Source organism: Culex pipiens, chromosome 1 (genome assembly GCF_016801865.2).
Source record: "Culex pipiens pallens isolate TS chromosome 1, TS_CPP_V2, whole genome shotgun sequence".
In the NCBI taxonomy this organism is placed as follows: Eukaryota; Metazoa; Arthropoda; class Insecta; order Diptera; family Culicidae; genus Culex; species Culex pipiens.
In genome coordinates this window covers 41,825,176-41,838,900 of record NC_068937.1, presented here as the reverse complement: position 1 = coordinate 41,838,900, position 13,725 = coordinate 41,825,176, and the positions used below count along the sequence as shown (strand labels likewise).

At 41.4% G+C, this 13,725-nt stretch overlaps 4 protein-coding genes and 1 long non-coding RNA gene across 5 annotated transcripts; 3 read left to right on the top strand and 2 right to left on the bottom strand.

Moving 5' to 3' along the window:
- Positions 1 to 1,284: 1,284 nt before the first annotated feature.
- On the top strand, positions 1,285 to 2,926 carry LOC120426797 (uncharacterized protein F13E9.13, mitochondrial). The gene is made up of 3 exons (XM_039591612.2): positions 1,285 to 1,982; positions 2,052 to 2,134; positions 2,201 to 2,926. The coding sequence occupies exons 1-3, from the start codon at positions 1,907 to 1,909 to the stop codon at positions 2,864 to 2,866; spliced, it is 825 nt and encodes a 274-aa protein (XP_039447546.1). The 5' UTR covers positions 1,285 to 1,906; the 3' UTR covers positions 2,867 to 2,926.
- LOC120426883 (39S ribosomal protein L52, mitochondrial) lies at positions 2,870 to 3,505 on the bottom strand. The gene is made up of 2 exons (XM_039591720.2): positions 3,340 to 3,505; positions 2,870 to 3,277 (listed from the first exon to the last, which is right to left on the bottom strand). The coding sequence occupies exons 1-2, from the start codon at positions 3,392 to 3,394 to the stop codon at positions 2,937 to 2,939; spliced, it is 396 nt and encodes a 131-aa protein (XP_039447654.1). The 5' UTR covers positions 3,395 to 3,505; the 3' UTR covers positions 2,870 to 2,936.
- A 2,820-nt stretch (positions 3,506 to 6,325) lies between these two features.
- LOC120422998 (zinc finger protein 224-like) lies at positions 6,326 to 8,048 on the bottom strand. Its single transcript, XM_052705988.1, has 2 exons — positions 7,962 to 8,048; positions 6,326 to 7,902 (listed from the first exon to the last, which is right to left on the bottom strand). Exon 2 carries the CDS (start codon positions 7,888 to 7,890, stop codon positions 6,886 to 6,888), a length of 1,005 nt encoding a protein of 334 aa, XP_052561948.1. The 5' UTR covers positions 7,891 to 7,902; positions 7,962 to 8,048; the 3' UTR covers positions 6,326 to 6,885.
- Positions 8,049 to 8,772: 724 nt separating this feature from the next.
- On the top strand, positions 8,773 to 9,984 carry LOC120419350 (protein C19orf12 homolog). Its single transcript, XM_039582048.2, has 2 exons — positions 8,773 to 9,027; positions 9,273 to 9,984. Exon 2 carries the CDS (start codon positions 9,293 to 9,295, stop codon positions 9,713 to 9,715), a length of 423 nt encoding a protein of 140 aa, XP_039437982.1. The 5' UTR covers positions 8,773 to 9,027; positions 9,273 to 9,292; the 3' UTR covers positions 9,716 to 9,984.
- A 1,164-nt stretch (positions 9,985 to 11,148) lies between these two features.
- LOC128092365 (uncharacterized) lies at positions 11,149 to 13,722 on the top strand. Its single transcript, XR_008211694.1, has 3 exons — positions 11,149 to 11,245; positions 13,052 to 13,219; positions 13,285 to 13,722. It is a non-coding gene; the product is annotated as an uncharacterized LOC128092365 (long non-coding RNA).
- The last annotated feature ends 3 nt before the right edge of the window (positions 13,723 to 13,725 follow it).

Here is a 13,725-nt window from a genome sequence, read left to right as displayed (position 1 = left end):
TACAAGCAGCACATTGCATTCATGATTTCCGGCTTCGCGAAAGCTCGGCTTCATCTTCCGTACAGAAAAATGTTTTACAGATGTCTACTGTTTGAAGGCTCTCTACTGCGCTATGGTCCGTTCAACGCTGGAGAGTACTGTTCTGCCGTACGGAGTCCCTACTACGAGAACAGTGCGGTGCGGATTGAGAGTGTGCAGCGAAGATTCGCGCTTCGTCAACTCCCCTGGCGAAATCCATTTCATCTGCCTAGTTACGAAAGCCGCTGTAAACCTGATCAACCTTGACACCTTAGCAGCGCGTAGAAATGCCAGCCGTGCACTCGTGATCTCCGACGCTTTGACTTCTAGATTGCAGTGCCCAGCCATTCTTCGAAGACTAGACATTATGGGCCCGTTCATGTTGGCCGAACGAACTATGCCATGCATAACGCTTTAACTGAACTTCGCAGATCATTCCATTGTGTAGCTTCTTTGTTTGATTTTAATCTGTCCCGTGACTCTAGAAATAAACGATACGCACAATGGGCGTTCGAAACGGAAATGCTGCTGTTACTCAAAATGATGAGTGGACGAATGGAGTCCAGAGAATACAAGCATCCTCTAATCCATTAGCTCAAGGCGAAAGAGGTATGACGCAAGCTGAAAAACGAGCACCAGATAACGTCGGTGTGCTCCCGTGTGTGCTTGGTCTGCGACCGGAAGCTGCCGGAAAGAGGAGACGTTGCAACACACCTTTACGAACTTGAGGAGCTTTTTGCGAAGCAACAGGTGGCTGGAAAGGGCCTCGGGACTGCGTTGCTGATTATGAAAGACGGGGATCTTAAGCTGGATTACGTGAAAGGGAATATTCTGGACCACGAGCGCAGGACAAACGTAGGTGAAACTTCATACACGACAGTTGCGCACAATCTGGCATTCAAGAGGAAGCTGTTACTGGTACGGTAAGGAAGACCATAGAAAAGAGGATTGCCCACCCAACAAGAGTGATGACGACATGGAGGTCATCGCTAACGCCACTGTGAAAGTCAAGAATTCTGGTATTCGGAAGTAGATGAATCAACTGAAGCTGAAGAAGATCTTGTCCGGCAGTTGAAAACTGCTAGAAAGAAGCTCGAAGAAACAGATCTCGTTACTATCCTGTTCCAGTCTTTGCCAAATTCATACGATCCCTTGGCGTTGGAAAATGTTCCAGAAAAAGAACTAACGCTGGAAGTTGCCACGCAACGTCTTCTGGCTAAAGAGCAGAAGCAAACCGAAAGGCACGAGCAGAGCGTAGATATCCAAGGCGTGGCGCAGTCGTGCGAAAACGGCAGTGGACATCTGAAGAAGGACTGTCGTGCGGATCTTCCGGATGTCAGTGACAGCGCTGCCGAGGACCAGAAGAAATGTGTGAGCTTCATGGCAAGTCGAGATAAGAGAACCGCGAAACTGGTGTTCAAGTTGATTGGTTCCGAGGTGACAGACGGACCAGATTTCAAATGAAAGATGTTTTGTATGTTTCTCCAGATCAGTGGTAATTTTGATGCTTTGTGGAGAAACGATTGAGAGGCGGCTTTTACGAGATAACGGTTGATGAGGATTACGGCAACTGCCGTGGCCAGTCGGATGTGATCAACACAAGGTCAACGAATGATGTAATCACGGCTTGTGGAGCAAAACAAAATGTGAAGTGCTGGAGGAATTCTGCGACACGAATAGTGTCGTGGCCACACGTGCCCACACATCACATTTTCATTCCGAAACTGTAAATATGTACAATCAATCAACCAGAACAAATTTTTATTTTTATCGTGCTTCTTGATTACGTCACAAGCCATGACGTCATGAAAACAGCCGGTTCGAACTCAGCTAACCTCACTTTCACACAGTCTATAAAGCATACAAGAGTGAAAACAAAGTGAGCAAAATGTTGTCCAGATTCAAACAGCTGTTCAGCCAAAAGTTTCCAATAATTGGAATGATCCACGTCGGTGCCTTGCCTGGTAAATGTTCGCCGAATCTGCAATCAACGCGATTTCGTGTAATGTAAACAACAATTTCAATCTACCAAGGAACTCCACTGTACTCCGGGGACTTCGAAGAAACGGTCAAAAAGGCGGTCCGCGAAGCGGAGATCTACGCTGAAAATGGAATTGTAACATCAAGCTTCAAACGTTCATCAATATTTAGAAAAAAAACATGAATTTCAACCACCTTCCAGGACGGTCTCATGATCGAAAACATGCACGACGTCCCGTACGTCCAGTCCCGCCACCTGGGTCCGGAAACGGTGGCCTGCATGACACGGCTGGCAACCACAGTGAGGGAAGCCACTCGACGAGCTGCCATTCCCTGCGGGGTTCAAATACTGGCCTGCGGAAACCGGGAGGCACTGGCCGTGGCAAAGGCCTCCGGGTTGGATTTTATTCGCGCCGAGGGCTACGTGTTTGGTCACGTCGCGGATGAAGGCTACACGGACGCGAACGCTGGGCTGGTACTGCGCTACCGGAAGGCGATTGACGCCGAGCGGGTTCTGGTGCTGACCGATATCAAGAAGAAGCACAGCTCACACGCGATAACGGAGGACGTTTCGCTGGTGGAGACGGCGAAGGCCGCGGAGTTCTTCATCTCGGATGGGCTCATTCTGACGGGGAGCTCAACCGGAAGTGAAACGAGCGTGGAGGAAGTTCAAAGTTTGAGGAATAAGACGGGACTGCCGCTCATCATTGGTTCCGGCGTGACTTTCGAGAATATTGATAAATACTGGGACGCGGCGGACGCTGCCATCGTGGGGTCACATTTCAAGGACGGTGGAAGTTGGCAAAACGAGCTCAGTGGGTCTCGGGTGAACGCTTTGATGAAGAAGTTGGCCGAAATTCGAAACTAGATGTAATTTGCTCAAATCGCATTTATTAACTACACAATAAAGAGAAGATTATTTACAAACAACCCTTGTCCTACTTGGCCAACAGCCGGTGTCCCTTGGGCTTGAGTTTGCTATCGATAAGTGCTTGCCGTTGGCGCGCCTCTTCGTCCTGAATCCGATTGTACCGGTCCAGCGCAAAGTCCATCTCGCTGGACATGGTGACGATTTTGGCAGCCAGGTCACGCTGCTGGAGGAGGCGCTTCTTCTGGTTGGAACCCAGCGGCGTGACGGATCCGTCCATGAAGGTGTAGTCCGGCAGGTCGGTCAGCGGGCCCGATTTGTTGGGGTTCCGCGGCAGCGAGCCCTCGCGGCGCCACTTGTGGTCCAGACAGACGGAGGAAACGCTCACGTTGCGCCGGGTGATGTAACGGGCTGTGGGGGAGAGTTGAGGAGCTGTAGGTTTGTTCTAGCTATACGAAAGGTTTTTAACTTGCCTGAGAGGTTGCAGAGTATCCTTAAATTAGGAGTCATAATGTTTTGTGCAATCATTTCTGTGATTTTTTGGTTTCGATTTCCAAAAATTGAGTTGGTTGCTTCTGTCAAATATTTTTTATGTTTACTTCGTACACGCTTATTGCATTTACTTGACTTTAGCTTTGTTCAGTTAATTCAGTCTGTCAATTCTGTAACTCTTACAGACATTTTCGAATGTTTGTGAGCGGATTTTGTACAGCAATCTCCCAACCTGTGTGGTGCGAGCTCTGTCGCCGTTTTCACACCAGATCAAACTGTCAGAATTGCACCAGCGTTTCAAGGCTTTCAACGCTCATGGTATGGCAGATTTTCAAATCAAAATATATTTTTTCAAAGTTTTTTTTAAATTTTATTAGGCTTTTAATGAATTTGTATACTTATAAATTGGTTTATGTCAAGCTTCGTGTGTGTACCGGGTTCGAGTTAGCTTTGAGCTATTCAGTTTGACAATTCTAAACCGACCAAAGAGATGGTTTAAAAAATCGTTGTTTTGTGAGTTATTTCAATTTTGTTTAGTCTTTTGTAATTTGTGAATCAAATCTGGATTCGTTTCAGATTATTGATGGCCGTGATCTGCGTTAAATGTGGTTTCAATTTTGCGAAATTCAATCAGTTGGAAATGGTGGAGAAAAACAACAACTTTTTAAAAAAACATAAAAAAGTATGATAAAATTTACATGATATCACTTCAATATCTGGCATACCATAATTTTGTATGTACCTTGACCATAACTGACAGCTCGCACGACCTAGCTCCCAACCAGCTTCTAAAGTTATGAACACTTAAGTCTGAGATTTCTGAGACATGAATGGCCTCAATCACCTTCACGTTTAAGAAACACCACGTTTGTAGAATAAGTAACTCCGAATGTTATGTAATATTTTTTTTAATCTAACTCAGGCCTGCCCAACGTCCGGCCAGCAGGCCGGATCCGGCCCGTGAAGCCATTTCATCCGGCCCGCGACGGCTTTTTAAAATATTTCTATGACCGGCCCTTAAGGCTGTTCATGAAGCATTAAATAAATAAAATTATTGTCTGAATTAAAAAAATAAGCTTGTGATCAAATTTTAACATATTATAAGAACATTCTTCATGTTTGAATTTAATTCTTATAATTGTTATATTGATATTTTTTAACTAAAAAAAAATGGGCAGGAAAACAAAATTATCCATTTCGTAAAATTGGAAAATTTATGAAAAAACTTGGATTGTTGGCTTAAAATTTACAAAAAGAGACTAAATGTTATTTCTTTCAGTTTTGACTGTGTTAACTTCAATTTGAAGTTTTTTTTCTATTTTCTTTTTTTAATAAAAAAGTAAGCAAAACTAATGTATTTTTCCAGAACAACTTTTAGCGACAAAGTTTTTTTTTTTAAAAAAAAGCTTGGTAATCAAATTATTCATACTGAAAATAGATCGCCGGAAATATTTTTAAAATATTGAAAAATTCGCAATTCGCAATTTTCAGTGTAAGAACGGGCCTTGACCGATCTTATGCACCAGGTTCCCGACGAACACGCACTGCCCTTACACCTACATCTCACCCTTGCTCTGAGTCAGTACGAGCAGCACGCTAGAACACGCTTTGAGTGTTCGTGCCAGGCATGCACACCTTCTTTTCCGGTTACGCATTTTAACTCGGCCGGGGGTGGTACATTACGTAGGTTTGATGTAAGTATAAGCGCCTAACCATTTATAGTGTGCCTATCAATTTTCATTAAAGCAAAATCTGTTTTATTTTTAGTTTGAATTCAAAAACTAATTGTTATTTACTGTGTATTGTTTTCTCCTGAAATCTTCCCTATTGTTGAGTCGTGTTTATATGTAGCTATTTCTTTTGTCGCGGTGTTTTGTTACAATTTTTGGTCCTAAGCATGTTATAAAAGTTTTTCAAAAGTACAATAGTAATATTTGTTTTAATCCTTTAACCATTCCATAAATTAAGTAAGGGCTCAAACCTCACTTGTTTGAAAAAGGGTGAAGATTGAAAACAATAGAAAACAATAGAAAACAAAGAATCAATAATAAGAGAATGATGAGCGTATTTTAAAGAATAAAAACGAGAAGCTAGATGTATTAGATGTAAAATTAGACAATAGTTAATAAATAGAGATACAAAACAAGCTTAGATAATAGTAATGATAATTTATAGGACAGATAAAGAATTAATCAAATATATAAATTCGCAATAAAATCAAAAAACATTAGGCAAATGATAAATAGACTTGATATTACTAGTACATTAAGGAAACGTATATTTTTAAGGAAAAAATCAAAGTTTGTTACAGCAGTATCAATTGGTAAAAAAGAGTGGAAAAGCTTTGAGAGATAAGAGAATCAAAAGTTAGTAAAATCAAAATCAAATGATGGATATTAAAGAGAAGATTCAGTGAAGAAGTAAGAATCAGTAGAGCAAAATAATGGTAGCTGAGAATGAAGAGAAGAGAAACCCCGTTGTGCGATGTTTCAGGTACATCCACAGCAGTTGACTCAACATACTGCGAATCGAAACAATACCGTCTACAATCACAAATTACTTCCCATTCCCACATTGTCGCGCCCCTTTCTTTTAGCCGTCTCGACTCTGACCCGCGGTGGTCAAAGGTTTACGATCCGTTTCCACAGGCCACCAGCTAGGTCATCATGAAAACCAAGCCAACGTGGAGGTAAGAAAATAGGACACTCGCAAGGAACCAGAGCTATACTGTTCTGATCAAGATAATTCGGATGATCTAACAGAACTACGGATGTAGTTAGTTACGCTCCTTCCAGGATGTTCCTTACGTGGACGTCAACCGAAGAGCACGCAACAAGGTCAGTGCCATTGCATGCTCTTAGGTATCAATCCTTGGCCTGCATTTTTAAAAAAAAAATATTGAAAAATGTAACAAAAACTTCAAAAAATTGCAACGATCATTGCAATTTGAATGTTTTTTTTATAAAAAAAAAAATATATCGAGGTATTTAATTGCAATCGTCAAAAACAATATCTATACAATTTTAAACAAGCAAAAATTAAAATAAGTCAATTAAACACATTTTTGAATGTTATCTTTGTTTTCATTTTTAAAATCAAGGTATATGAATCATATTTGCAACACTAGTTCTTTTATGTATTTGCTTTAAAAGAACCCAATCATAAGAAAATTGAAAAAATGTGTTTACTTTTTCAACTTTTATCAAATGTTAATTTCGGCCCGCCACTGCTTCAGAAAAATCAGATCTGGCCCGTAGGGCCAAAAGGTTGGGCACCCCTGATAGACAATTTAATAAACATTGGGTTCTGTTATAGAGTCATACTTTATTTTAAATCAAAGGTACAAGAGGAATGAAAAAAGTCAAAAAAATCTGATCGCTCACTAGTCTTTAAGCTTATCTCGTTCACATTTGTAGCAACCATAACTACAAATGGCTCATAGAGTTCTCCATATCACTTCGAATTCGAACTTCTCCTTCGTCGAAAACTTCCAGTTCGAGACCGTCTACGGCAACTCGAACGTCTTTTTACTGTTCCGCTTGATCTACCCCCTCTCCAACATCCACGAATTCGATCGGAGCGATTCTCCTCTTTTGCTTATTCGGCGGTCCTGCCGCCTTCTTCCGCCTCCTTAACTTAACCTTCTTCGGACGTCCCCGCGTCTCGGGGGCCCGCTCGACGCCCAGCAACTCCCAGTGCTTCCTCCGTTCGTGGTTGCGCAGTGCCTTCACGTTGATGTACTTCATCGGACAGTGCTGGCACTGCTTGTTCTTGCGATCTTCGTCGTCGCCTTCTTGCGCTGGTTCCGGTTCCGGTTCGGGATCGACAGTGACGAAAGCTTCCACCAGGTGGTCCAACCCAATGAAGACATCGTTTTTACTTCTGCGCTGCCGTACTTTTCGCTGTCCGTCCGGTTCGGATTTACCGCTTCCGCCGCGTTCGTGACTCGCCACGTGCTTCTTCAGCCACCGTTCCGTTTCAAATCCTTGGCCGCATGTCTCGCAGTGATGACCACGGTTCGCGTGGGACTGCTGCTGCTTCTTCTGCTTCGAGCATTTAGTTTCGTGATGCCGAAGGTCCTTGAGCCAGGCAAACGACTTGCCGCACAACGCGCAAACGTGTCTTCCGGCACCGTGCGTGGCCATGTGCAGCTTGAGGTGAAAGCGTCGCGCAAAGACCATTGGACACTCCCGGCACCGGAAGGTCGGCCCATCGGCGCCGTGGCTTATCGTCATGTGGATCTTGCGTCCCTCGATGCTGCGGAAAACTTTTCCACAGTCCGGACATGGAAGTTGGGTGGGCTCGACTTGGGAGTGTTTGTTGAGGTGGTATTTGAGACCAGCGGGGGTTTTGTATGAGGCCGGGCAGAATTCGCACCGAAAGGTGGGCCGATTCCGAGGGTCCAGGTGAATGTCCTTGTGGCGGCTGAGCTCGACGTTGCCACGGAAGACTTTCGAGCAGATGTCGCACTGGAAGCGGTTCTTTGGCCGTTTCTTTTCTGGAGGCTTGCTGTCGTTGTCGTCGTTGTTCATCGTGGCAGTGAACTAGAGTGGATTTTATATAATTAAAAAAAATCTGGAAAATGGATTCCAGTTCTACAAACCACGTAGATTGGTGTTATCGGATGAATTGTGGACAATCGCTAGGAATTTCTCTCCCTTAAGTGTCCAAGTGGTTTATGTATGAACCCTAATGTAATAGAATCATTACGAAAATCTTTAGCAACACGAGAAAAGGGCACATACCTATCTAGACTTTTTTTTTATTAGGTCCTAAAAACACAATAGCTTATAGGACCTTGATATGCATTATTACAGTTTGAATTATTCTCAAGTCAAGGTAACATTTTTACTAAATTCGAAGTGTTGAACAATAACTGGCTTCCCCAACTACCTTTCAACACTGCAAGTTGGGTAAAATTGAGTAAAACAGTTATCCATTGTCTCGGAATTTGCAAAATAGTTCCAGCTGTCAAAATGCTTATGCGCCCTTTTTAAATGTTGCTCGAGAAATTATCCTATCCTTATCCACTTCGTGATAGCGAATGGTCTTTCAAGAATTTCTCAAGAACTGTTGGGATTTGGGACGTTTTGCGTATGCACACTAGCGCACCATTTGATTTTGCTGGCCGAACAAAATTTAACCTCACTTTTTTCGTGTACGTACACGCAATACATGCGCACGTAAGTAACTCTATTATGATAAGCATTAAATTAATCCTACTATTGCATTTATGTTACTACCAAGCCTTACCCTTAGCAATGTCAACAACAACAAACAAAACTATCAACAAAACAGCTGATACAACGAAAAATCTGCACACACATTTTAAAAATGTCTGTCGCACTTGCTTACGCTGGCGTGGACGTCGATATTTTTGACAGTTCCGTTTTGCCCGTTGCATTCGTAACAAAAATCATCCAAAGAGTTTCATCAGCGGATTTTACGCGCATCGAACGTTCCGCGAATTTGATTCATTTAGTTGATTGCCTTGTTTAAATTGGTTTTATCAGTACGATTAGTTTGCTGTATCGCTTTGATAAGCGACATTGTGTAATGCATCGTGTAGCAAATCACACAATGCTTTGTAGCTTCTAGAACTTTGGTCCTTTTTCGCGTGCAGTTTTATTTTAAGCTCGTAGCAATTAATTTGTCATCCTAGTCCAAAGGTCAGTATGCTTTCTAAGCGCATAGTCGTAAGATGATTCAGCTTAAGTTTAGATTAGTAAATGCGTTTGAGTTAAATTTTGTTAACTAACTTCTGAACGGTTCATGTCTCTGCAATGTTAATTCGTCCAGATGGTTCGTGTCTTTGCTAGTGATCTTGTCACACAATGCACCTTTTTGCATACTGTTAACAACTTAAAGAACACGAAACTAAGGCTAAACCACTCGAAAACCATTACATTTCCAGAGCGCAACACGTCTTAAAAAATGCCGATCAACACACGCGAACTCATGGACGCCGTAGCGACCTTAACCGATAAGGAGAACATGCGTGTAACTATGAAGGGTAGCGCCAAGGGAGCGGCCATCTGCGGGGCGGCCTGCTTTGCCGGTGGACTTGTGGCCGGTCCGGTGGGTCTGGCGGTGGGCGGTACCATCGGGGCGATCAGCGCCGGCTACATGAGCCGCGGAAAGTTCCGCGCGGTGGGCGAAATCATCCGGCACGACATGACGGAACGGGAGCGGGAAAAGCTCAAGGACCACCTCGTGGCTGCCCTGTCCGAGTTCCACCCGACCGATATGGCCGTTCTGTTGCCGCTGTTGATGGGCAGTGCGGCGGCGCAACGGGCCGTGCTCAGTACCGTGGTGTCCTTCGTGACGAACGAGATGCGCTTGCAGATCATTGACTGATGAAGGAATGTCGATGTACGTTTAGACTATGTTGTGAGGTGCAGGTTCGCTATGACAAATGTGGTACTTTTGTGTTTAGATCAGGTGCTCGTGTAGTTAACTCAATAAGTGCCTCAAATACATCCGATGTAGCATGGCATGAGATCCTTTAATTGGCCTATTAAGAAACTAAACGGTAAACATGATAATTGAAGAATTGGGATCAAGACAACCAAAATTTTATATTGAAATAGGTTTTTTTATGAAAATATATAAATAAGATTAATTAATTAACTGTTTCTATTTCATCCACCAATTCCTATAATCCCTTAGTGCCATATTTGACTGTAATCGAAATACATCAAGTCCAGAGTTTCTGACAGCCCATGTTAAAGCATGAACATAGTTGACTGCCAAATGAGTTGCTACTCCGTTATTGAGAGATCAGCTGAAGTTAAACAATGAATCAATAATGATCATTGAGAGCCGACCATCCGTTCACTGTTAAACCCCTGAAGACCCCTATTTTATTAGTCAATACCGGCGCCCTCCCAAGAAGCCTGCAGTTCAACAAGGGTAGGAATGTTAGTCCAATGATTGAATTTGCAGACTCTTCAGACATGGAGTTTGTAGCTCCGTTCCTGACGACATGCCCGCATGAGACCGTTGTATCCATCAACCCAAAAATTGCATGCAATATGTGGGTGTAGCGAACATCACTAATTCTCCATACACAGTTTGGAGAAAAACCATTCGGCTGATTTGGAGTGATTTTGGAGACTCCAAACTTCATAGGGGGATGGCGTCGCTATTTTTAGACCACATTTTCCACTTTTTCTCATCGAAACCGACTACTTTATCGACTTCATTTTGCTGGGCGAGATAGGGCGCCGTCTATTTTTAGACGATGACATAGCACTTTTACACCCTTGCGCTTAAAAAACCAGGTGGCAGCACGATGTAACGCCACGTCCCTATGCTTCCCCTCGAGTTGAGCCAGCGCACAAATTTTGTTGGACGGTGTAATATAAACCCGTCGGCGACCCTTCCGAGCTACTGAGCTATGGGAAGGTCTTTTCAACAAAATAAGACTCGCGCATTTTGATGTCTTATAAAAATAATTTGCACCACAATGAAATCGACGGCCAAAACGTTAGCGTGCCTTTCGATCAACGACGATATAGAAAAGACATGTTATATTGCAGAAGGTTCAATCGCTATGAACATTTCTAAAGTTTTTTTGAATAGGTCCTATAAACATATGAATGCCAATTGCTTATAGGACCTTTTCAAAAAAAAAAAAAAAAAACTCTAGATTTTACGTCTTAGTTCCACGACGCCGTGCCTTCCGGTCAACGATGGTATAGATAGGACTTCTAAAAATCCTGCAAAAATCACAGGATATTTTTTTTACAAACACGTGCTGCCATTGCTGATAAGGCACTCAAAGTAAAGTAAATCTTTCCCTGTTCCTGAGGGGAACACCCGTGAAGAGTACCGGGGTCGGCATTTACAAAGCGGATTCAGTGACAATTTATTAATCAACTTAAGGTAGGTATATTAACATTCCAAAGATTGTCTTCCTAAGGTGTCTTGATAAGGTCCAGTTTGTGACAATACACTACCTTCCCTCTACTAAGCAATCGAATCCAGAAGGGGAAAAGATCACCAGTTGTGTTACAGCCGAGGTTACAGCCTTTTTTTCAAATAAATTTAAAATATCTGGGCTAAAAAATGTTTTCACCAAGTTCCCATTTTAATTTTGTAAATTTTGATAATTAATTTTTTGAATCAATGTTGATTTATCGAGTTGTCAGTACTTACATGTTTTAATTCTTTTTATTGAAAAAAAAAACTAGTTTGATAACCCTCCATGTTTTAACACAAATTTTATACGTATTGTTTGGAGAGACAAATCCTTTAAACATATTTACAATGACTTAAACCAAAATTTATAGAATTAAATTCATTTTTTTCATTTTTTCATTCAAAACGAATTATTCTATTTAAGTTTTCAGATAACTGAAAACCTCAAACGCCAAACCCTCAAAAAATTTGGAAAATATTTGAAATCAATTAATGAACTAGATAAAACATTTAAAAATATTTTTCTTAAAAAAAAACTATTGTCAAACTCAAGATGGAATCGTTTTTCAAATATTCAAGCAATGTGACAAGATGAAATAGAATTTAAATTTTACGCTGGCAATAATCGTTACATTTAAACTCTATTTACATATTGATTTTGCATTAGCCTTGTTGTTTCAATTTAGATGTTACCTTTTGGTTGATAAACTTATTCAAAATTAAATAAAAATCTTTTGATTCATAAAAAATAAAATGAAAATCTGTGTCAAATGCATGCCATGCATGCAAGATTATGATATCATAAAATATTTATATAATTTATTTTCGTGCTCAAATCGGTTAAAATAGTGAAAGGAACCTGTAGTTTAAAGTCAGTTGCTAAACACGAATTGAGTTATTGATTTAAAAACAAGTTTGCTTGGGATTCCCGTTTTTTCCGGTTTTTGACAAAAAATCACAAATTCCCGACTTTTTCCCGATTTTTCGCGGTTTTTGCGAATTCCCGACTTTCCCGTTTTCCCGACTTGATTGGCCACTTGCTTAAAGAAACTGCAAAGAAATTTAAGCTATTTTATGTGGAGTGTGAGAGAGCCGGGACCCTCGGTGTAGGGGCAAGCGTGGTTGCCTCTCACCCAGTCGGCCTGGGATCGATCCCAGAAGGTCCCGGTAAAAATTTTTTGAGACGAGATTTGTCTGATCACGCCTTCCGTCGGACGGGGAAGTAAATTTGGCCCAGGTCTATTTTGACGAAAATACCTAAATATTTCTGTATAAGCCCGAGAAACTAAAACATTTTTTGTCCCTATTTTGGGGATATTGCTTCTAGCATACGACCTTCTTTGTGCATATTTTCGGCCTACTTTCTGATTGGTTGAAATCTCAAAGCACGTGGCGAACTTTTTTGACGTACGGTTCAGCCCCAGCTCGTACAGTACAGCCGCACAAATTCAGTCGACAAACATGCTAAATCATTGTGATGTTTTAAGCCACAAATCAACATTAGAATGATTGATTTCACTTGCTTTACGTGCATAATTAGCTTGATTTATATCATTCATTTACGAGTTTTAAACATAATTACACATTTTTTGCGTAGCCAAACAACAAGCCCTTAATATGTAAGAAAGACCTCGAGAAAGACTGTAACTTGTGAAAACCGCACACACACTGTCACAATTTGTAAAAGTGTTAAATGGACTGAATATAGAACCATTCTCTCCGAGATGGACGAAGTAATTTTAATCAGTTATTTTATTGATTTGGTGGCAGTTTAGTGATTGTTTTTGCAATGGGATTGTGCAACCCATCAATAAAAACATATTGCCGGTGGTTGGAGATTCGAGAGATGGCTCTCATTCTTGTGCTGAGCGATGAACGCCGTGACGCTGAGTGCCAAGAAGCGGTAAGCGAAGGGGGTGAAAATTTTGGACCAAATGGGTAAGTTGCAATTTGCTGATAAAAAGTGAAGAGTGATATATTTATTGCTTCATTTCAAATTTTAGAGGACAAAGTGAATTATTCTTGCCCACCAAAATGGAGCTAATGACAGCACGAATCATTCTCAAGTGGCAGATTCCTACCAGATTTGGTGTAGAAATGTTCTATTTCGTTGAATTAAGTTTGGTAGGCCCAAAATAGGTACTAGGCCTAAAATAGGGACAAATACCCTAATAAACTTTGCATATTCGAGTTTGGACTGTATTTGCTTCATCATAGATTTCTAGTATTTTCAGTGTGATTTGGAGTCAATGAACGGACTGTTTGTCCTTGGCGCGTTTTTTGGAGGTAAGCACTTTTTCTCAAACAGAGTGAATTTTAACGGCACAGGAAGGGATACGCTACATTTGTTTGGAGCGTGTGAAATACATTTATGATAGAACCATAGATTTGAAATTAAAAGATGAAAAACTTTTCTATTAAATGAATTGAAATAAAAAAAAATT

Excerpts from the sequence above, each read along its gene's own strand:
- LOC120419350 (XM_039582048.2), top strand. The coding sequence starts at position 9,293 with ATGCCGATCAACACACGCGAACTCATGGACGCCGTAGCGACCTTAACC.
- LOC120426883 (XM_039591720.2), bottom strand. The coding sequence starts at position 3,394 with ATGATTGCACAAAACATTATGACTCCTAATTTAAGGATACTCTGCAAC. Across the intron at positions 3,278-3,339 it reads GATACTCTGCAACCTCTCAG|CCCGTTACATCACCCGGCGC; the intron begins GCAAGTTAAAAA and ends TCTCCCCCACAG.
- LOC120422998 (XM_052705988.1), bottom strand. The coding sequence starts at position 7,890 with ATGAACAACGACGACAACGACAGCAAGCCTCCAGAAAAGAAACGGCCA.
- LOC120426797 (XM_039591612.2), top strand. The coding sequence starts at position 1,907 with ATGTTGTCCAGATTCAAACAGCTGTTCAGCCAAAAGTTTCCAATAATT. Across the intron at positions 1,983-2,051 it reads CCACGTCGGTGCCTTGCCTG|GAACTCCACTGTACTCCGGG; the intron begins GTAAATGTTCGC and ends CAATCTACCAAG. Across the intron at positions 2,135-2,200 it reads TCTACGCTGAAAATGGAATT|GACGGTCTCATGATCGAAAA; the intron begins GTAACATCAAGC and ends ACCACCTTCCAG.